The sequence below is a fragment of the Labeo rohita genome, chromosome 12, assembly GCF_022985175.1.
Source record: "Labeo rohita strain BAU-BD-2019 chromosome 12, IGBB_LRoh.1.0, whole genome shotgun sequence".
In the NCBI taxonomy this organism is placed as follows: Eukaryota; Metazoa; Chordata; class Actinopteri; order Cypriniformes; family Cyprinidae; genus Labeo; species Labeo rohita.
In genome coordinates this window covers 8,349,560-8,372,714 of record NC_066880.1, presented here as the reverse complement: position 1 = coordinate 8,372,714, position 23,155 = coordinate 8,349,560, and the positions used below count along the sequence as shown (strand labels likewise).

Here is a 23,155-nt window from a genome sequence, read left to right as displayed (position 1 = left end):
CATCATTACTCCAGTTTACAGTCTCACATGATCATTGAAAAATCATTCTGATATGATGATTTATTGCTTTTATCATCAATGTTGGAAACAGTTGTGATGCGTCATATTTTTTTTGGAATCTTTGTTACTTTTTAGGGGTTTTTTGGTGAATAAAAAGTGAAAAAGAACAGCATTTATTCAAAATAGATATTTTTTCTAACAGTATTAGTCTTTACTATCACTTTGTAACAATTTCACACATCCTGCTGAATAAAAGTATTAATTTCTTTTTAAAAAAGAAAGAAAAAAACTACTGACCCCAAAGTTTTGAACAGTAGTGTATATTGTTACATTGTTGGAAATAAATTCTGTTCTTTTTAACTTTTTATTCATCAAAGAATCCTGAAAAAAGTATCACAGGTTCACTACTGTTTCCAGCATTGATAATAAAGCAGCATGATTTCTGAAGGATCATAAATAAATTATATTTTAAATTACATTATAATAGACAATCAGTATTTTAAATTGCAATAATATTTTCACAATATTACTGTTTTTTTTCTGTATTTTTGATCAAATAAACAGCCTTGATGTGCAGAAGAGACTTCCTTAAAAAATACTGCAAATCTTACTGGTCCCAAACTTTTGAACGGCAATGTAGGCTTATATCAATAAAGTATATACTGTATATCAATGGCAGATTTCTCTGTGAACTAGTATTTGATGTAGCCTGGGTTGTATTTTTCTTTTATTTTTTACCTAAAAGTTCAGATTTTATTTTGCTACCCTAACATGCATAATTATGTGGTTAGTTGTGTTTAGCATAATTTTTCGCACTGCCTTTTGCAACCCATTTAGAGAAGACCTGCAACCCACCAGAATTGTTGGGCTATTTCACAGAGAGAGTATCACATGCAGAGCATTCTCTGCTCTGTGTCACTACATTTATTAACGTGTTTGTGGCTTTGGGTCATGATTCCTGGTTTGCCTGCTCAGGTAATGGGCCGCCGCTGCGGTTGGTTGGTGGGGAGGAGGACTTTGAGGGACGAGTTGAGGTCTTCCATGATGGGCGCTGGGGGACCATTTGCGATGATCAGTGGGATGACATGGATGCCGAGGTGGTATGCAGGCAGCTCGGATTGGGGTGAGTCCAAAACATCAAATATACAGTAGATGGTTTCAGAGTAATACATCATACTTTTAACTCCTACCTTTTCTAAATGCCTTTTGCAAACATCTCGGCAAGGTTTTAAAGAATCACTAGCACATGTTGTCTCTTGTGAGGTATTTTCATCGCTGAGTGCTCTTGTCTCGATGAGAGGAAGATTGCATTATTTATTTCCCGCTCTTGTATTTTTTGCTCTCAAACACCATCTCCATCATGTTTTTGTAGCAGTTGTAAAGAATAAAGACTGTGAGATGGCACATGAGCGCAGCCTCGACACCGCTGCTGCAGAGATGATATGCACGACTTCAGTTTCTGCAGCATTAAAGCAACTGAATGACGTGTTTGTCGGTTATAGTTAGAACGTGTTAGCTTTCAAAACGGATCTGTAGTAAGAAGCATTTTAACGGTCTCTGTGTGCCTTTTTGTGTGATACTGTACTCAGTGCTTCTTGGGTTCTCAGTGAAGATAAGCATGGTTGAGGCTGGTCAGCACCTGGATGGGAGACCACCTGGGAAGTTTAAGATTAAGGCTGCTGCTGAAGAGGTGTTAGTGAGGCCAACAGATGCTGTTAACCCTGAGCTCTGTGTTGGTCCTAATGTCCCAGGACGGGACAGAAGAGAACAGTGTTCAACAAAAAGGCGCTGTCTTTCAGATAAGATGTTAAATTGAGGTCCCGACTATCTGGGGTCTCTAAAAATCCCAGTGGCGTTTCTTGAAAAAAAGAGTAGGGATGTATCTCTGGCAGCTTGGCCATTAGCTTTTATACAAAAACAACCCGGTATACTCTCTTATTGATTGATTTATTGACTAAGGGGAACTGAATAATAAAAACAATATTTGATATTCAGTTTTCTTCATTAAACTCAATTCAGGCTTTTTATTCTCATATCGGTGCAACAAAATTATTTAAACCATTTTCCTTCTTTTATTGTATATGTATACAGCATTACAGCAATTGTTGACATTTAACATTCAAAATATATTAAAATCAAACTGAAATTAAAAGGAATATCAAAACATCAAATCGAGATTTAAATTGACAACATCAAACTGACATTTAATATAAGATTTAGGGCTTTCAAATAATTAATTGCGATGAATCGCATACAAAATAAAAGTTTGTGTTTACGTAATATGTAATTCTTACTTAAAATGTGCATTCTTAAATGTGACCTTGGACCACAAAACCAGTCTTAAGTAGCACTGGTATATTTGTAGCAATAGCCAAAAATACATTGTATGGGTCAAAAGTATCTTTTTTTTTTTTATGCAAAAAATCATTAGGATATTAAGTAAAGATCATGTTCCAAGAAGTTTTTTTGTACATTTCCTACCAAAATATATCAGAACTTAATTTTGATTAGTAATATGCATTGCTAAGAGCTTCATTTGGACAACTTTGAAGGTGATTTTCTCAATATTTAGATTTTTTTGCACCCTCAGATTCAAATAGTTCTATCTCGGCCAAATATTGTCCTATACTAACAATACGTCAATGGAAAGCTTATTTATTCAGCTTTCAGATGATGTATAAATCTCAATAAAAACAAAATTGACCCTTATTACTGGTTTTGTGGTCAAGGGTCACAAATATATACATGCATGTGTGTGTAATTTATATATACATAATAAATATACATGGTACACGCACATATATTACAAACTTTAATTTGGGATGCGATTAATTGTGATGTAGAATAGAATCAGTAAATGTTGCAAGCCAGACTCAAACACTATAGCTATGTTCTAATTGACAGGGTCACTACGCACTATTCCCTATTCCTTGAATGCGAGATAAAGCTGTTGAGCTGTTGAAATGCACTTCAGCTGACAAACGGACTAATTAAACTCAATAGAAATGCTGGAATCTCAATTAATTTCACTGCACTTATTTTAGTGAAAATTCTTGTGGTTCCAGGATGGGTGAATTTCCCTCTACGCTTCCTGTGAATTATCACTGTTCACTTATTCCTAATGCCGTTTGCAAAACCCTTTGAACTGCACATGTTTACTGTCTTTGGTTTTGGGATAGTTCAGCCAGAACTGAAAATTCAGTCATTAATTACTCACCCTCATGTCGTTCCAAACCTGTAAGACCTTCATTCATCTTCAGAACACAAATGAAGATATTTTTGATGAAATCTGAGAGCTTACTGACCCTCTGTCAGCAATGCAACTGAAACATTCAAGGCCCGGAAAGGTAGTAATCATTAACCTTTTGTGTGCAAAGAAAACTAAAATAATGACTTTGAAATATTTCTTTCAATCAAAAATATCTTAATTTGTGTTCTGAAGATGAACAAAGGTCTAACGGGTTTGGAACGACATGAGGGTGAGTAATTAATGACTGATGAACTATCCCTTTTTGGATGAACTATCCCTTTAAGATGACAGAAAACCACTTTATAAGATCTCCTTTGACTATATGTCTTTGTGTGTGTCTAGGGGCATCCCTAAAGCCTGGTCATGGGCTCATTTTGGGCAGGGCAGTGGGCCGATTCAGTTGGATGCAGTACAGTGCACAGGCAATGAGCTCTCTCTGGACGAATGCCGTCACAGCGGATGGGAACAACACAACTGTGACCATATGGAAGACGCTGGGGTGTCATGCAATCCATATACAGGTCTCATCCTATGCATAGACACACATACAAACACTTACAGCCTCCAGCTTTCTGGAATACCTTTCATTCACAATATTCTGTGCAGTTTACCCTAGTAAACATTTTCTACATACAGTAGCTGACTGTGCTAGTTTCATATCTCTTCTATTGCTTCTTTTTCTCGCATAAAAAAAAAAAATTGACTCGAATCAATATTTCATGGCCACTTATTTATTTATCTGGTAAGTAGTCATATAAATGGGATGATACAGCGAACAGGTTTTATCCCAAAATAAACCCCTTCAGGATGACATAAGACTCGTTTCAGCTGAACTCCACAGGCAGTACAGAAATGTGTGTATATAAGTGTGTTCACATATGCATTCAGATGGCGTGGTGAGACTGGTAGACGGTGATAACCCATGGGAAGGTCGTCTGGAAGTATATCACTCTGGGGACTGGGGCACAGTGTGTGATGACAGCTGGACGGAGCAGCATGCACAGGTGGTCTGCAGACAACTGGGATTCAGGTGATATTCTTTCATCCTGCTAGTAGCTGTGTATATACAGTACCTTTGTTGCATTTATTTAATCACAAATGCAGTAAAACTGCAGTATTGTAAAATATTACAATTTAAAATAGATGTTTTCTATTTTAATATATTTTAAAATGTAATTTATTCTTCTTCAGTGTCACGTGATCCTTCAGAAATCCTTCTGATATGCCGATTTGGTACTTAAGAAATATTTCTTATTATTATCAATGTTGAACACAGTTGTGCTGCTTAATATTTTTGTGGAAAAGGTGATACCTTTTTCAAGATTTAATAGAAAATTCAAACAGCATTTATTTGAAATAGATATTTTTGTAACACTGTAAAATGATCAATTTAATGCAACTTTCCTGAATAAAAGTTCTTTAAAAAAATAAAACTGACACCAGAATTTTGAATGGTTGTGTAAATTAAAAAAAAAAAAAAAAATTACCAAAGCTTACATTTTATAATTCCATATATTTTTTGTAGTTCACAATTTTTTGCATTCATTTAAATATAGTTATAGTTATAGAGAAATAAACAGAAATATATGGAAAAAGAAACCCTTTCAAAAACTGAGATTTGTGCATGTAACACACTTCTCAGCAGACTATGTTAATAGATAAACTCTGACATTTTTATACATGCAAACCTTCAGTAAATAAGTGCACAGATGTAAAAAACGTTAAATCCCTAAATTAGGAATATTATCACTAAGGGTTTTCTTAAAGGCATAGTTCACCCAAAAATGACAAATCTGTCATTAATTACCTTTAAGACCTTTGTTCATCTTTGGAACACAAATTAAGATATTTTTGATTGAAAGAAATATTTGTTGCATAAAGTCGTTAGTTTTGTTTTCTTCGCACACAAAAAGTATTCTTATAGCTTCATAACATTACGGTTGAACCACTGATATAACATAGACTATTTTAACAATGTCCTTGCTACCTTTCTGGGCCTTGAACATAGTAGTTGCGTCACTGTCTCAGGGTCAGAAAGCTCTCAGATTTTATCAGAAATATCTTATTATGTGTTCTGAAGATGAATGAAGGTCTAATGGGTTTTTGGAACGACATGACGGTGAGTAATTAATGACAGAATTTTCATTTTTGGAAAGGGGAGTTTGTTCTGCAACTGTCTGCAGTGCTTCAGTAATTAAATTCTCTTATTCTGCTCAACAATAGTGAGTGTCAAATGTGGGCGTATGAGTGTCTCTATAGGATCTATATGTATACATGAAGATTTTCAAGTGGCTGTATATTATTGGGAATTTATCATGAGTGTGTGTGTGTCCATGTAGGGGCGGTGCGGAGGTCGCCCCAGCTGGCGTGTTTGGAGAAGGAACAGGACTAATTCTGCTGGACGATGTGGAGTGTGAGGGGAGCGAGAGCTCTTTGCTGGAGTGTAAACACAGTGTCTGGGGTCGACACGATTGCTCTCATAGCGAAGATGTTGGAATACGCTGCCACAGGGTAGAAACCAATGAGGTCCCACTAGCTCCAGAAAGTACTGGTAAGTTGTCTTCGACACACACCAACATATGCGTCAGTGTGTGAGTAAGGCTTTGTGTGAGGTACAGATACATTTTGGTTGATAGACTTCTCTGTGTGTGCACCCGATTTGACCCTTTCTGAAATTCAGAGGGGATCTAAATGTCACTTGTTGACAGAGGCCAGGAATAAACGCAGCCATTGTGGTTTCCCAAGCGTTCGCTTTTATTGATAAAAACTTCCATTTGAATTTCAATAAAGTATTGTGTAGCCCTTGGCGTCCACAATGCTACCTTTGACATTTGAGCGTGTAACATTAGAGAAACATGATTTTTTTCTCTCAGACAAACAGAATTTCAATTTAAACTCCATTATCATATAGCATCACTACTCTTTTTGCTCCCAGTCTGTGACATTTTGAGTATATTTGAATAGGTACGTTTGAAATCTTAAGTCCAAATGGCAAGATTTATCAATATGTGCGTGCTGTCTGTTATATGTGGTGCTTATAATGTTCTGTTTGCATTGCTATCTAAGTCTTGTAGGTCAAAATTTATGATTGTATTTGATCTAAAAAAGTTAGTCTTTTGTTTCTTGCAGTGTCTTTTTGTATGAAAAAAAACCAACAAAGTCTTTGACGTAGCATTTGATTTTTTGCGCGTTCATTGCAGGGGCGGAAAGTACCACCTAAATGAACAAGATGTTCCAAGATGTTCATGTTTAAATCTTAAAACGTGACTTTTTATTCTACACTTTATCTCACAATGACCTGTTTAATTGTTTTTATCAAAGCAGACATTTTCTCATTTAAAAAAAAGTAAAAAATCAATGTTAAAATGAAAATCACAAAGCAAATTTGTCTGTTCTCCTCCTTGTTTCCTTCTTTTTACAGACAGAAAATTAAATGTACAGAAGGCAAAATATACAATGGACGTTATCTCACATTTTACACAATCAGTTTAATTAAAATTCAAGCAGAAATTGTGAAAGCAGATGTTGACAAAGCTGTTGTTCTTTAAAAACCAACTCTAGGGGGAGCTAACACTTCCATTTTCTAGCCAGATGTTGGAAAATTAGTTTACTAGTTGGTATTAGTCACTAGGTGGTGAACTACAACCCTTGCATCTCCTCAAACCATCTACCATTGATTTAAGCGCTACACGTAGCTCACGACAGCGCAGGGCGTATAACAATGGGTTGATGCCTGAGTTCAGCAAACACAGTGTACTGCAGAAAGCAAATGCCCTTTTCTGTGCATTTGAAATCTCTGTAACTACATCTGTCAGCATGAAGGAAAGGACAGGCAGCCAACACACTAACAGAATTAGCATAACACAGCCAAAAGTCTTTGCCAAATGGATGTCCACACGCATGCGTGCTAGTTCTGGATGTTCAGTGCTCATATTGGATTCATGTTTGTGGGCCAACCACACTATCAGAGCATAGGCTACCAGTATGAGAACGATCACCACCAACACAAGAATAGTAAAACATGCCAGATAGTAATGATCCACGTACGGAAAGAGTTGAGAGCATGATTGACAAGTCTGACAACTCCAGCCCATCAGAGGAAGGAAGGAAATGAAGGCTGCCACGACCCATAATGTCATAATACCCACCAAGGCTCTTTTGCGTGTAAGGAGCACCTTGTAGGTGGAAACCTTGTAGATGGCATGATAGCGGTCAACTGCCATCACAAGCAGACTCCCAACCGATCCTGTAAACGCCATGGTCACGCCACCTAGTTTAAGCAGATACGCTGTTTTTTGAAATGAGCTGTTCGGTTCAGAAAGGTGGAAATCCAGGAAGCTGATGGTGAAACAGCAGCAAGCAATAGTGTCAGCCAATGCCAAGCTACCCATAAACAGGTACGACGGGTGTCGGCGCAGGTTTCTAGAGCAGGCTATGACAACCAGAACGAGCACATTGACCAGGAGGCTGAAAGGTGCGATCACCAGGCAGATGGTGCCAATGGCCACCTTCTCTGTGCTGTTTAGCACCATGTAGACATTTTTGCAGGAAATATTTGTCATTTTAGTAGTGGAAGTCTGTGGAAGTACAGTATATTGCATAGTTTTAGATTTCCAGCTTTTGCTTTTGTAGTTATTTTGTGGTGTTTTACTCACCTTTACGAATCGGTTTTGATTTGTGCTTCTTCCTTGTTTTGCTGTGTGGTTTGTTGTCGCGTCTATCCTAGTAAAACCATGTTGAACAGAAAGGAAAAGAAGCTTTTAAAACCATATACATACCTAATATAGACATGTATACTCAACAATCAGTATAATGTTTAAATAAATAATAATAGTTAATTAATTACCTTTTCGTGGGAGCGTAAAAGCTTTGCATGCCCATCTGTTGCGAAAGCAATTTGAGTTTTTTTTTTAGTGTGGAAGATCTGTGGTTAGTGTGGTTGTCAGCATGAAGGCTGACACTTTGTTGCGTGTGTGTTCTGCCTGTTGAAAAATGTATTTTATTCATTTAACTTTACAGGAAAAGGCATGCACAACTCAACAGGCTAATTTCATAATGCAATATGTTTGAGTGAAATTGAATATTTTTAGTGAGAAGAATGCAGTGCAGGACTTTTATCCTGTAGGAATTGATTTAATTGTGAAAGCTTGGATTTTACATACAGTTGAGGTTGAAAGTTAAGAATCTGCAAAATGTTAATTATTTTACCAAAATAAGTGGGATCATGCAAAATACATATTATTTTTTATTTAGTACTGACCTAAATAAGATATTTCACGTTAAAGATATTTAAATATAGAGTAAATAATAGTTGAATTTATAAAAATGATCCTGTTCAAAAGTTTTCATACACTTGATTCTTAATTCTGTTACCTGAAAGTGTTCACAGCTGTGTTTTTTTTTTGTGTGTGTAGTGATAGTTGTTCATGAGTCCCTTGTTTGTCCTGAACAGTTAAACTGCCTGCTGTTTATCAGAAAAATCCTTCAGGTTCCACAAATTTTTTGGTTTTGCAGCGTTTTTGTATATTTGAACTCTTTCCAACAATGACTGTATGATTTTGAGATCCATATTTTCACACTGAGGACAGCTGAGAGACTCATATGCAACTATTACAGAAGGTTCAAACGCTCACTGATGCTTCAGAAGGAAACACAATGCATTAAAAGCCGGGGGGTGAAAACTTTTCGAATTTGAAGATGAAGGTAAATGTAACTTATTTTGTCTTCTGGAAAACATGTAAGTATCTTCTGTAGATTCTGAAGGGCAGTACTAATTAAAAAAACCCCACGATATTTAGGCAAAATAAGAAAAATGTCCACATCTTCATTCTGTTCAAAAGTTTTCACCCTCCAGCTCTTAACGCATCGTGTTTCCTTCTGAAGCATCAGTGAGCGTTTGAACCTTCTGTAATAGTTGCATATAAGTCCCTCAGTTGTCCTTAGTGTGAAAAGATGGATCTCAATATCATACAGTCGTTTTTAGAAAAGGGTTCAATACACAAAAAAAAAAAAAACTCTGGGTCATTCCAGTAACAACACAGTATTAAGAATCAAGCATATGTAAACTTTTGAACGGGTTAATTTTTTATAAATCCAACTATTATTTTCTCTTGTGGACTATATGTAAATGTAATTTTTGTGAAATATATTCAGGTTAGTACTAAATAAAAAATAACATGCATTTTGTATGATCCCTCTTATTTTTGTAAAATAATTAACATTTTGCAGATTCTGTGAGGTGTATGTAAACTTTTGACCTCAACTATATTAGAGAATGTAGGGAAGAAGAGTTTGAAAAATAACAGATATTCAAGACGATAACTAAAAAAGAAAGCTATTTTCTGTAATGTGCACTAAAGAATTGAACACAATATGGCCATGAATGTGTATTAAGATTATAAATAAATATTAAAGGTCTATTTTGATTTCATTTTCATTTTTTGAAGCGCTTGCTATTTGTTCTAGAAATAGAAATGTTATTTTGAGCCTCAGCCTGACTGTTAAAATCATGTGCGTACATGTTATGTTGTGGTTTAAGCTACACTGCCAGTAACACAGCCTGTTTCCTTTCACTCCTAATACATTATGCAAGACTAAGATGGATGAAACAAAATAAACTAGTCTGCAATCACACCAAACTGCTTAAATCTTTCATGTCTTTCAGTTCATTTCATGTAACTGCCTGCATTATAACAAGCTAATGGAAAGTTACTAGTGAAGAACTACTTTCTGAAAATGCACAGTACTCTAAGTGACAAAATCTAAGCTTTTGCTTGCTTTTCTGTGGTTTCAGGGCCTCTGGTACGATTGGCAGGTGGCGATAACAGAAAAGAGGGCAGAGTGGAGGTGTTTCTTAACGGAGAGTGGGGGAGCGTTTGTGATCATGGCTGGAATGATGTCAATGCTGCCGTTGTCTGCAGACAGCTCGGATTCACGTACAGATCCATTTGTGCTGTCTTAACTAAAATAGCTCAAAAGCATCTCATTATGCTCATTGAATGTTTTTTTTTATTTGTCTGTTTATGACAGTGGGGTATCAAAAGCACGACCGATGGGTTATTTCGGAGCAGGGAAGGGGACCTTCCATCTGATCAACGTGAGGTGTACGGGGAAGGAGTCGTTTCTCGGAGAGTGCCCTTCTAAAGGACAAGAAAGCCATGCTTGTAAGCATGGACAGGATGCAGGTGTAGTGTGTGATTATTTGCCAGAGCCAGAGGCTGACATAGCAGTGGTGGGCACACACACCTGCGGTATGAGAGCGGGCGCTGAGAGACGCAGCAAAAGGATTGTCGGGGGATATAAATCTCTCAGGTGAGCAGTCATGTAAATTTTTCTGCTGTTGAATCAGTTCTAGAACATGTGTTGTGGACATTTGCTCAGATGCAATTAGTTTTATTGCATATAAAGAGAATCGAAGAGGTATACTAGTGTCAGCAAATGAATTTATTAAAATGATTAAAGTAATAATTATAACTAATATTGTTTCTAACAGCTTTCCAGTCGGACAACTATTTTCACTCAGAAATTGCTAGTAAATTTTACAAATAATTGCAAAGAAACAGAAAATAACACATTAAATGTGAGATTTTGAAGTGGAAAGACTGAAATAGTATTTTCTTGTAAAGCATACTCCAGTAGTCTTTGTTTTATTTACAACTTCAAAAATAAATAAATACATACCTAAATATTTATACACTGCTGTTCAAAAGTTTGGGATCAGTAAAATTGTTAATGTCTTTTTAAAGAAGTCTCTTATGCTCATCAAAGTTTTGTTTATTTGATTAAAAATACAGAAAAAGCTATATTATGAAATATTATTGCAATTTAAAATAAGAGTTTTCTATTTTACAAAATATTTCTATTTTAAGTAAATGCTGTTCTTTTTGACGTTTTATTCACAGATTCCAAAAAATAAAAAAATAAATAGTAATAAAATAAAAAAATATTAAGCAGCACAACTGTTTCCAGCACTGATAATTAATCAGCATATTAGACTGATTTCGGAAGGATCATTTGACGCTGATGACTGGAGTAATGATGCTGAAAATTTGGCTTTGCTTCACAGGAATAAATTCTATTTTTAAAATTTATTAAAATAGAAAACCACTATTTTAAATTGGAATAATATTTCACAATATTATAGTTTTTTTCTGTATTTTTAATCAAATAAATGCAGCCTTGATAAGCAGAAAAGTCTTCTTTAAAAAACTTCTTTTTTAAAAAATCGTACTTATCCCAGACTTTTGAGTGGCAGTGTGTATAAATGTGTATTTATATATAAATATTTTTAAATAATAAAATAAATATTTATTCCTAAATGTATTGATCTTTTTTTTTCATTTTACAATTAAAAAGATCTCACCTTAAACTCACACTATTGCGGTGTTATTATTGTTAATTAACCAAATGTGAAACTATTAAAAATTGGTTTTGGTAATTGTAATAAAGTTGAAATAAAATAAAATGTAAATTGTAAAAGGAAAACAAAAACAGAAATAAAATAATATGAAAAACAAAAATAAGAAATGTTAAAGTTAAAATAAAAGCTAAAAACTAAAACTGTAATAAAAATAAAAATAAACAGAAATATATTAAAAATCTAAACAAAACAACAAAGTTATTGAAAACCTATTAAAATTTAAATAAAATTGAAAATATAAAAATAAAAGCCAATTCAAAATTTCAGTAAGTTCTTAACAAATATATATGTATTTTTTTTTTTATTTCACTACAGACCCTCAGTGATTACACTTTTTGGGTTAACCGGCCTAGAAATAGCCTACTTGCTAATTTTTACTAAATATTAAGCTCAAAAGAAATATTTTAACATCTAAAAAAAAAAAAAAATTACATGCTTCACTTTTGAATTGTGCTTGTTATTAAGTTAAAATTTATTGCCGACATTCTCTTCAATTCAAAACTGATCTTTTACTGCAAACTGCCTATTTCTCTACCTCATCCATTGTGTTTTGTGTCTTTATGTGTTTGTTTGTGTGCATGTGTGTGTGTGTGTGTTTGTGCACATATGTATACCCCACAGGGGTGACTGGCCCTGGCAGGCGTCCCTGTGGCTCAGATCTCAATCTAAAGGGAATCAGCCTCTGTGCGGAGCCACTCTCATCAACTCTTGCTGGCTCCTCACTGCAGCGCACTGCTTCAAACGGTAAGAGAGACACCTGCTGGACACCAGTGCAAATTAGCCACTATGCCTGCGCACCTCAACTACCGCATCCAACTCCTCAAAAATCAGTAACTGATTGATTTTGATTCAGCATTCACCATTGGTATTTCTTGATCAAATCAGCATATTAGAGTGTATTAGAATAATTAATGAAAGATCAAGTGACACTGAAGACTGGAGTAATTATGCTAAAAAAAATTCAGCTTTGCCATCATAGCATCATGTATAAAAAATAGAAATCCGTTTAATATATCATAGTATTTCTAATTTCTGTATTTTTCTGTAACACTAGTGTATGTATAGTGTAGTGTGTTTATGTACAGTATACAAATCATTGCTCTGTAATGAAGCAGTGGTCGTGATGTGTTTTAGAATGATTACCATGAGACCGCTGCTCTAAATCAACACTGAAGTAACACTTGATTAAAATGAGATTAGCAGTGGAGTGATTGAAATGGTAGCGCATCATCTGTAATATGAATGAATGTCTTTATTCTACAGGTTTGGAAGTGATGCTTCACGGTACGTGGTGAAGCTTGGGGATTATCACACACGGGAGCAGGATGATTTTGAACGCGTCCTCTCTCCAGAGCGCATAGAAGTTCACAGGAAGTACCGAACGGAGAGCTGGGAGCATGACGTGGCTCTGATCCGGCTGAAGGGCGCTGAGGGGAAGTGTGTGTCCTTTAACCCTCATACTAACGCCGCCTGCCTGCCTGCACCTGGCAGCAAGTGGGGCAAGAGACCTGCGTCTTGTGTCATCACTGGCTGGGGAATGACAGGTAATGGTGGGTTCTTCTTAAAAGGGCACAAGAGTGGCACAAAATGCATTTTTTATATATACATATATATATAAATAACTGCATTCTATTTAAATATACACTACCAGTCAAAAGTTTTTGAACAGTAAGATTTTTAAAGAAGTCACCAAGCCTGCATTTATCTGATCCAAAGTACAGCAAAAGCTTAACATTTTATAATGTTTTTACTATTTAAAATAAATTTTCTGTTTAAATATATATTTTAAATTTAAATTTATTTCTGTGATTTCAAAGCTGAATTTTAAGCATCATTACTCCAGTCATATGATCCTTCAGAAGTCATTCTGCTATTCTGATTTGCTGCTCAAACAACATTTATTATTCGGAAAACGGTTGAGTAGAATTTTTCCAGGTTTCTTTGATGAATGGAAAGTTCAGAAGAACAGCATAGAAATCTTTTGTAACATTTTATTACTTTTGATCAATTTAAAGCATCCTTACTAAATTAAAGTATTAATTTCTATAATTATCTCTCTTTTTTTAAAGAAATTAATACTTTTTTGAGCAAGGACAAATTAAATTGATCAAATGTGACTAAAGATTTTGATATTGTTAGAAAATATTTTGATATCAAATTAAAGCTGTACATTTGAACTTTCTATTCATCAAAGAAACCTGAAAAAAAATGAATCAAGAAATGTTTCTTGAGCACCAAATGTGCACATTAAAATGATTATGTGACACTAAAAAATAGAATGTTGTACAATTCCAAACTTCTGAACATTCATTCCGTGTCATTCTAAATAGAAAATGTTTGAATTCTGAATCATTTTTCAGTTATTGTAAAAGTTAAAACGATACTCCCAAAAACTGAAAATTAAAGGAATAGTTTACCCAAAAATGAAAGTTTTATCATCATTTACTCACCCTCATGTCATTCCAGACCTGTTCCAGTTTCTTTATGTTGAATACAGAAAAAGATATTTTGAAGAAAACCAAACAGTTGTTGGTCCCCATTGACTTCCATAGTAGGGACAGAAATGGGGACCATCAACTGTTTGATTACCAGCATTCTTCAAAATATCTTTTTTTATGTTGAACATAAGAAAAAAACTCTTACAGGTTTCATACAAAATTTTCCTTTTTGGGTGAACTATCCCTTTAACTTTTTTTGTACAGACAGCATTTTTCAAAATATCTTTTATGCTCTGAACATCATCATTTTTAAGCAGCTGCCCCTTTAAATGGATTCCAAATGGTGTTTCACCTTATGTTTTTCACCTTAATTTCCAGACACAGAGAATCCCAGCACTCTTCTCCAAGCCTGGGTTCCCCTTCTGCCCTCATGGCAGTGTAAGAAGCGTTACGGCGAGCGTTTCACTAGCCACGACATGCTGTGTGCCGGCAGTATGACGTCTGACCTCAGAAAGCACGCTGACAGCTGCCAGGGCGACAGCGGGGGTCCGCTAGTGTGTCAGGGCGAAGCAGGGCGCTGGGTCCTGACGGGGGTCATTTCTTGGGGTCACGGCTGCGGTGACCCCTCGTACCCAGGTGTGTATTCACGGGTCAGCCGTTACCTGCCCTGGATCGAACAGGTGACGCACAGCACCGCTCCTCTCCAGCACTAAAGCACCACTCCCTCCGAAGGCCTCCCGTCACACTTCAGAGAACCAGGACTCTATGAAAGGAAAAACAAGATCCTGAGAGTGTTTGACACATGCTATAAGCTTGGATCTTAACTCCTCTGTATTCTATCTCTGTACAATTCAACTTTACGTCTTTAGCATTTAGAGATTAGGATCTTAACTTATTTGCAGACTGCGTCTGTGAAGGTTTCCATTCATGTAGGACACTGTATAATGACCAGTGTGATGGCAAATGGACAGTTTACCTCAAAGTTAAAGTTCTGTCATCATTTACTCACCCTGTAGTTCCAAACCCGAATAAATAATGACAGGATTTTCATTTTCAAGTGAACTGGCCCTTTAAAAGAGTGTGATTCTATTGTGCATTTAACATGTTCGTAGTGCCGTCCAGAGGCTGCAGTGCATGTCAGTGTATGTATTGTATTTAAAAGCCATTCGATGCAGCTGCCCAGGCCTTCTGCATGGTAGAGAACGGTAGCATAAGCTCTGCAAAAGCAGGTTTATTTCTTATTCCGTGGGGCGGAAGAAAACCGAATGGATTCCTCTACTATCCTTATTTAACAGAAGGCTTGAACTCCGAGGAAACATTTTCAGTGTTGTGGATTAGACAAGTAGAATGAATCACGTAGGCTTTTTTAGATAGCGACAGTCGAAGTGATCTTTAAAGCCATGTGTCTTCTATATGTGTCATACATTTTTATTCATGTAGAGCAAATCATGATATTTATTGCATTGGTTTACCAAGTATGCTCAACATACAGCTCTTGAAGATAAATGACTCAAATGTTTTGTTTTGTCTCAGTCTTAGTAGATGTTTTAGAGCATAAGTGGCATTTTTAATTCATGATAGTGAATAACCTAATGTGACTTTTCTCTTATTCGTCATGGTGATTTACAATGCAATGTGTGTCATGTAAATGCATAATGGGATTCGTCCACGCAAAGGGTAAAATCAAGAGGAGTTTCTCATTTCTAATCTACTGAAAGAACAAATTTGGGATCGTGGCTACAGTAGTTTTGATTGACAGACAGTTTTATTTTGTAGCATCTCTTAAATGTTCCCGTACTTTGTTCTGTGAACTGTGTGTTTTCATCCAGTGGGTGGCGATATTGTGTTTTTTACGCCGTTCTGTTCTGTGCTGTATCTAGAAAAGATCTTCAGTCTGTTTCATATTTTAAACCCCTTTTGACTGTTTCTTCATTACAGAACAACATTTCGGTGATATTCATGCAAATAATGATAGGTTTTTGTATTTCACCGGAAACGAAAAATGTAAATAACAAGGGCTCTTCAAAATTGGTCATTAAAAAGGCAATAGGCAAATGTAAATAGGAAGTGACATCACAGATGATGATACATGGCTGAGAATGGAAAAGCCGAGAGCTCCAAAAAAAGCTTCAAATTTGTAATTTTATTGTGGAGATTGCACATTTGGACTTAAACTATTTCCAGTTATGTCAAATATAAATGGCTGGGGTGAAATTAATATGACATATATGTGTGCTTTATTAATGCAACAAATAAGAATCGCTCCCTAAAACACTGACTCAATTTACTGCAAGGTCTGAAATAACAGTCAGTTCTTAACATTAAAAAGTTATATTCCGCTTGCTTCATACTTAATGCATATTGTCTTACAAATTCTTCTAATAATCTGGTATTGCCTGCTGAATTAGTTAACAGGCATATATTATTAATGTATTGTTAATGCAAGTGGAGCCATGCCTTCCGAAAGGCCTGGAAACTTCTACAACAATAGCCTATATTGCTATAAAAACCAATAGGCCTACACATTCATTGTGGGTTTTCATAGTGGAAAAAGGAACGGTTTGGTTTAGCATTACTTTTGTGTTTTTTTGCTTAGTAGGTCTACATTCTGGAGATGTATTAAATGGAAACTGGACTGTATTGTCTCCTCCTCCTCTTCTCTAAAGACTAACTTCTCTCTGTGTTTTGGATGGTGCCTGCTTAGATCTTCAAAAGCCATTCTAAAAGTAAGCTAAACTACACTGGCCTCTCAGAAGACTGTTTCAAGTGGCCAATCACTGCATCAGAGCTTTGAGACTCTTCATCAAGGGCCGTGATAAGAAGCTCGTCTCCCCCGACACACTGGAGAGGGTTGATGTCTGTTGCATGTCATGCAAGCATCTGTTTGTATGTTGATGTTCTCAGTCATTACCAAGTCTTTGATTTTCTGTAAAAAAAAAGCTTTGGATATTTTCATGTGTGACAAGTGCCAAAATAAAGTGACCTCTTCTTGTGGCATTCTAGCGCTTCACTGATTTCATTACTTATGAAATGGAAATACAGTTTTGAAATGGTTTATAATTAGAATTGGATTATAATAAGACATTTTACCACTGAACTGTTAATATGTCGTTAAAACAATATGTAACCCTGGACCACAAAACCAGTCTTAAGTAGCATGGGGATATTTGTAGCAGTAGCCAAAAATACATTGTATGGGTCAAAATTATTGATTTTTCTTTTATGCCAAAAATGAGTATATTAAGTAAAGATCATGTTCCATGAAGATATCCTACCGTAAATAAATCAAATCGTAATGTTTGATTAGTAATATGCATTGCTAAGAGTTTCATTTGGACAACTTTAAAGGCGATTTTCTCAATATTTAGATTTTTTTGCACTCTTATAAACTATATTTCAAGTAGTAGTTGTATCCTATCCTAACAAACCATACATCAGTGTAAAAGCTTATTTATTCAACTTTCAGATGATGTGTAAATCTCAGTTTCAAAAAAAAATTGACCCTTATTGGTTTTGTGGTCCAGAGCCACATATTTTATGGCATGAAATAAATATATTGATAAAATAAAAGAAATCATCTTTGACATAAAGGTACATTTTAGACTTTTTTGCACATAAGAATGGGACGTAAAATATATTTAATAATAATAATGTTTTATTTATAAAGTGCTTATGTCTCTCAAAAAATTGTAAAATGATAAAAATGAATAGCTGATGCCAACTTTTGTTTTTTTTTTTAACTAATAAGTTAATTAATTAATTTTGCACATATTGGTTATCACTGCTGTGAACAATGATTTCCTACTTGGTGATAGGTTTGCAGGTGGTTTTTTTCTCATTATAGACAGAATCTTTTTTTTTTTTTGAGTACGTATGGGCTATATAATATATAACACTGTATAATAGCCTATATATATATATCACTTTCTAAAAAACAGTTCAATTTTATATTTTTACATTAACGATGTAATCAATATTCTATTTATTAAAGCCAAGTATGAATCTCATTAAGTTCGTGTTTTTAACTTATAACTATTTTTTAATTTTTCGGATAATCAAAAGCTAGATAAATATTTGTCACAGAAATGAATATTTACTTTAAAAGCTGATTCCTTACTAAAAACTCCCACAGATCATGTTTTCATTCCATTTTAGGTGTTATTTTGCGAGTTGTTTACTTACTTTTTAAAATTAGTCTTCCCTTATATTGTTTATTCAGACTTATTTGCCAACGCACATGAACACAAGAGGCGGGATTTATCGCATGAACCAATCACAGCCGACCATAACCACTCATAATCCAATCATATCGCGCGATGGAGGCATTAGAGGGTCTGTTAAAACCTTAAACCTCAATGGGCTCAGGGGAGGCCAGAGAGAAGCGGTCTCCCACTGTAAGTTTACCTACTGGTGTCGCTGTTAGACAGTGTTTCTTTAGAAAAACGATTTTTTTTACTGCGACTTTTTAATGTTATATTTTGCAAAATTGGAGTTGTTTTATTTTTTTTAACTACGAATGTTTTTCTCATCCAATATTTTGAAGAGGCACTGCCTCCCTTGCCTTCTCGGAGGAAACGCCCCGATTTATACATGCATGTCTTTATATTAATCGATTTATTAATATCGTTATATTAATATATAATCAGTAATAACAATCATAGCAATTTATTAATTGATTTATTATAAATTTGTTTTTAATTTATCACCTACTACACATTATTCATCTACACACCTTATCATTCTGTAAAAACAACTAGTGGGTAGCATAACATGAAAGGGGTGTAGTGCATGGATGGAGGAGCTCAGAACTTCGGGCTGTTTTGTAAAGAACCCTCCCCGCGCGCCCGTCAGCTGCTCTCGCTCATTCGGCGCGGGCTGAAGATGGCGGAGCAGCGCAAGCGGCGCAGGATGCGCTCACGAAACATCAAAGTTCTTTCCGTGGCGTTCAAATGATTCGGATTTTCGCGACCGCTCTGAAAGTGGGCATTTAAAACGGTAAGCGGATGCGTGATGAGCGCTGTGTTGCATGCGCGAAGTGGACGGCTGTTTGCTTTCTCTGGAAACACACACACAGACACACACACACTGGTTTGGCGTTGACTTCAGTTGCAATGTGGCAGTCCGACAGATGCAGGAACATCTCGCCTTCAGCCTGAAGCAATGCATGAGGACTAGAGTGTTGCGTGACATGTTCGAAGAACCGGGTATGTACTCGGAGATTGTTTGTAGATTGGAGACAAATCAGTGCTATTGTTTGCAAAGTTGCAATGTTTACAGTTTCCTCGAGACCATCAAATTCTCTACAGACAGTACAATAGGTAGGGGAGGGACCTGTCAAAATGTTTAAATGCCTGTCGAAATGGGGTTTGACATTTGTTTTTAGTTTGTGTTACGCTTTAATAACTTAGTGACAGAAATTAAGGAACTGTAGCATATTATTGTGGCGGAATGGTGTTATTTATTTATTTGCAGCTGAGATTGACAGATATTGCTTTTATTTGATTGGTAACGATTGTTTTTATATTTAAGTGTCCGATAAATTATAATATAGTCTGGTAATACAGCAGTGTTGATTGGATTGCAAAACATAGATATATTCATTATGATTATAGACATATTTTGTGATATTTTGGCAAAATTTCATTATTGTTTTGCGTTAATACTATTGCTAATTATTAAGCTACGAATTTCTTACTGGAGAATGAATGGCTGTTAAATTTAAAGCAAAAAATTGCTTATTTATCCAAAAATAACTCATTAAATAAGTACATTTTTTTGGCTTTAAATGCCATTGTTGGTGCAGTTTTTTTTTTTTTTTTTTTTTGGAGGCTTATCATATGGTGTCCAATATAAGGAACCCATAACTGATAACTGATTTTGACCACAAAACCAGTCTTAAGTAGCACTGGTATATTTGTAGCAACAGCCAAAATTACATTGTATTGGTTTAAAATGATCAATTTTTCTTTTACGCCAAAAATCATTGGGATATTAAGTAAAGATCATGTTCCATGAAGATATTTTATAAATTTCCTACTGCAAATATATCAAAACTTAATTTTTGATAAGTTATATGCATTGCTAAGAACTTCTTTTGGACAACTTTAAAGGCGATTTTCTCAAGATTTTGATTTTGATTTTTTTTTTTTTTTTTTTTTGTATTCTCCAGATTTTCAAATAGTTGTATCTCGTATGACCCTTATGACTGGTTTTGTGGTCCAGGATCACAAATATTGTTTAAACCAATTATCTCAATTACAAAGGACCTTTTTTCACAGTTATTTCCATGCAATTCAAAGGACAAACAAACCTGTTGATCTGTCTTTGTGCTAAAACATGACTTGTACAGCCTGTACTTGTTTTGCTGTGAGCATTTGGGGTATTGTCAGTGTGCAGTCTGTGATATTTTGCCAAGGTGTGTGTGGGACGTTTTTTCTTGATGTATTTATTTTGTTTATGCACATCAAAAATGTTTTTGAGAAGAAAGTGTGTAGATGAAGTTGATATCTGCTGTCATTCTGACATAAGAATATCAGTTAAATGACATATTTTAAAGCACAAGGGCCTGTTTGCTTTTGAGATGCTTGTTACTGTGTTTTGAGGGAATGGCTGGACTGTAATGATTAGGAAAGCATCTGTTTTCTTCCATGTGAAGCCTCACGGCAAGATAGTTTCACTGGCTGTGCATCCAAGCACATCCATTTCAGTGATTTTACGCTATGAATTATGAGTCAACTAAAAATTTAGTCATTTAATGTGCTGTTGATAGGATGTTTGTGATTCCACGCTAAAAACGAAATGTGGGTAAAGTGGAAAGACACAAAAGACTGCATTGAAGTTTTGAAAGAAATGACGACTGTTGCTGGTGGAGTGATGGCATATTTGAAATGAAATTACGAAAGTCGTTTTTAAGACATTTTAGCTTCAACTCAGTAATTACATTCGGCAGCTATTGAAGTAGGAGAAGAGAATAATAAAAGAGCTTCTGCCTCCTTTGAAATGAACCTATTAATGCCTCTTATTCGACTGAGGAAGCCAATGAGTGCTGGTCAGAGAGCTGAAGATAAATACTAGTCATTGAGTGCCTCATTGATGTCCTTGATGAGTCAGATATAATTAAACATTGTTGCTCGTAGGCTTCATTCTCCAAGCTGTAATTTGCTTCGTGAAGAGCTTAATCAGTGCCCGATAAAAGCGGAGCCAAACCTGTTTACGTGCTTACTGTGTAAATAGATCTACCTTATCTGCTCATGACAACCACCTCTTTCAATCTGTCATACACTGGATGCACATTAAACACAGTCACACATGCACACACGCTCTTATAAATGAGTTAAGTACCTTATTTGTAATGCACTTTCATGCACATATAATAATGTGTGCTGGTCGTCAGCTTACTTGTGTCTAGTTGACATCAAGTGAATTGTATGGATTTTTTTTATAGCCTGAATAAGTGAGTCAACAAAGCTGTGCTTTTCTTTGCAAGTAAATGGAGCAAAACCTGCTTTATTAGTGTATACGAAATCCTAATCCTTAGTGCAAACCAAGCCCATTGTATATTAGTGGCTGACAACACAGTGTGTCAGATTTGTTTTTGTCCTGTAACCTTAAAAATTGGCCATTGTTTTTTTTTTTTTTGAGCATGAATAATTGCTATTAATGGAACTAAACAAAATGTGGTTTATTTGTACGTGTCTTGTTAAACTAATTCAGATGCAGTAGTCTACTGTAACACCCACAGTGCACTCGTTGTCTTAATAGTTTTTAGTGTTCTATTGTCATTTGGCTGTTCCATAGTTTAGAGTCTATGAAAGGCTTTTTCATTACGGTTTCAGAGTTTGTTTTATAAGGGGGTTGGCGTGGTGGCGTTGTGTTTGTGGTGTGGAATGCTGCAATGCCTGGTTGCAGTCTTAACCAATATCTATAAAACGTTCCCTCTTCAGTTACCGAAGACCGAGTTGCTCAATGAGTCACTGAATTCTTAGAGTACTGATTTCATTTCGAATGTATTAACTATAAGTGGTTTTGCTGGTTTGTGTTTCTCTGTTCTTAAAGGCCTAAAAGGCAACTAAATTAGCATAGATATGCACAGATAAGGCTATCCCGCAATGCACGTGCTCAGTGCGCAAATGTTGATCATAAGTGTGACCCTGGACCACAAAACCAGTCATGAGTAGCACAGGTATATTTGTAGAAATAGCTAACAATATATTGTATGTAACAATATATTGTTTTTTCTTTTACGCAAAAAAAATATTGGGATATTAAGTAAAGATCATGATCCATGAAGATATTTAGTACATTTAGTACCATAAAGATATCAAACTTCATTTTTGATTAATAAAATGCATCACTAAGAACTTCATTTGGACAACTTTAAGGGTGCTTTTCTCAATAGTTGTATCTCAGCCAAATATTGTCCTATCATAAGAAATACATCACCATACATCAAGGGAGAGCTTACTTATTCAGCTTTCAGATGATGTATAAATCACAATTTAAAAAAAAAACGACCCTTATAACTGGTTTAGGGTCACAAATATAGTTATATATGTAATTTTTGATACAAAACAATTTGTTTTACTTAAAAATTGACTATTTTACTTAATAATTGTTGCTGTGTATTTGTTGCTATTGTGTTTTTAGTTTAGCAACATGCTAATGTCTAACTCCTGGGGGGTGTTAGTTGCTATTGTGCCCTTCAAGTGGATTTGGAAAAATAATTATCGGTAAAAAAGTGATAAGCTCAGTCTAAGCTCAGTTCTAGAATGATACATGTGGTGCTTGCGTTGTGGCGTTGGAAGGAGGATGTCAATTTAAAACATGGAGGAAACACTGATCTGTAATACTAATAATAATAATAGGGCTGGGTAAATAACATTGTTTTCTCGATTTTAATCGATTCTCATTTTTACAAAATTATATCAATTCTTAAATCCCAAGAATCAATTAGTCTGTTTTCAGTTAATGAACTGAAAAAAATACATTTTGTAGTGCACCTCCCATCCAATAAATCGCAATAGGCTTTGTTCTTTGTTACTTTTGATG

The 23,155-nt window shown here is 35.3% G+C and overlaps 2 protein-coding genes across 3 annotated transcripts in view; both read left to right on the top strand.

Annotated features, from left to right (window-relative positions):
* si:ch73-127m5.1 (neurotrypsin) overlaps positions 1 to 17,104 on the top strand; it is a 44,049-nt gene extending 26,945 nt beyond the window's left edge. The window contains exons 7-15 of the mRNA XM_051124158.1: positions 976 to 1,123; positions 3,593 to 3,771; positions 4,139 to 4,280; positions 5,590 to 5,801; positions 10,044 to 10,185; positions 10,280 to 10,561; positions 12,291 to 12,413; positions 12,933 to 13,213; positions 14,486 to 17,104. Of these exons, the coding sequence (XP_050980115.1) occupies positions 976 to 1,123; positions 3,593 to 3,771; positions 4,139 to 4,280; positions 5,590 to 5,801; positions 10,044 to 10,185; positions 10,280 to 10,561; positions 12,291 to 12,413; positions 12,933 to 13,213; positions 14,486 to 14,820 (1,844 nt within the window). The 3' untranslated portion in view covers positions 14,821 to 17,104. The remainder of the gene's footprint in view (positions 1 to 975; positions 1,124 to 3,592; positions 3,772 to 4,138; positions 4,281 to 5,589; positions 5,802 to 10,043; positions 10,186 to 10,279; positions 10,562 to 12,290; positions 12,414 to 12,932; positions 13,214 to 14,485) is intronic.
* A 1,822-nt stretch (positions 17,105 to 18,926) lies between these two features.
* The window catches only part of ndst2b (N-deacetylase/N-sulfotransferase (heparan glucosaminyl) 2b), a 92,960-nt gene continuing 88,731 nt past the window's right edge, over positions 18,927 to 23,155 (top strand). Inside the window, exon 1 of one of the 2 annotated variants that reach the window (XM_051124155.1) lies at positions 18,927 to 19,102. The gene's annotated coding sequence lies outside the window, so the exon portion shown is untranslated. The other variant, XM_051124156.1, reaches the window with a different exon arrangement.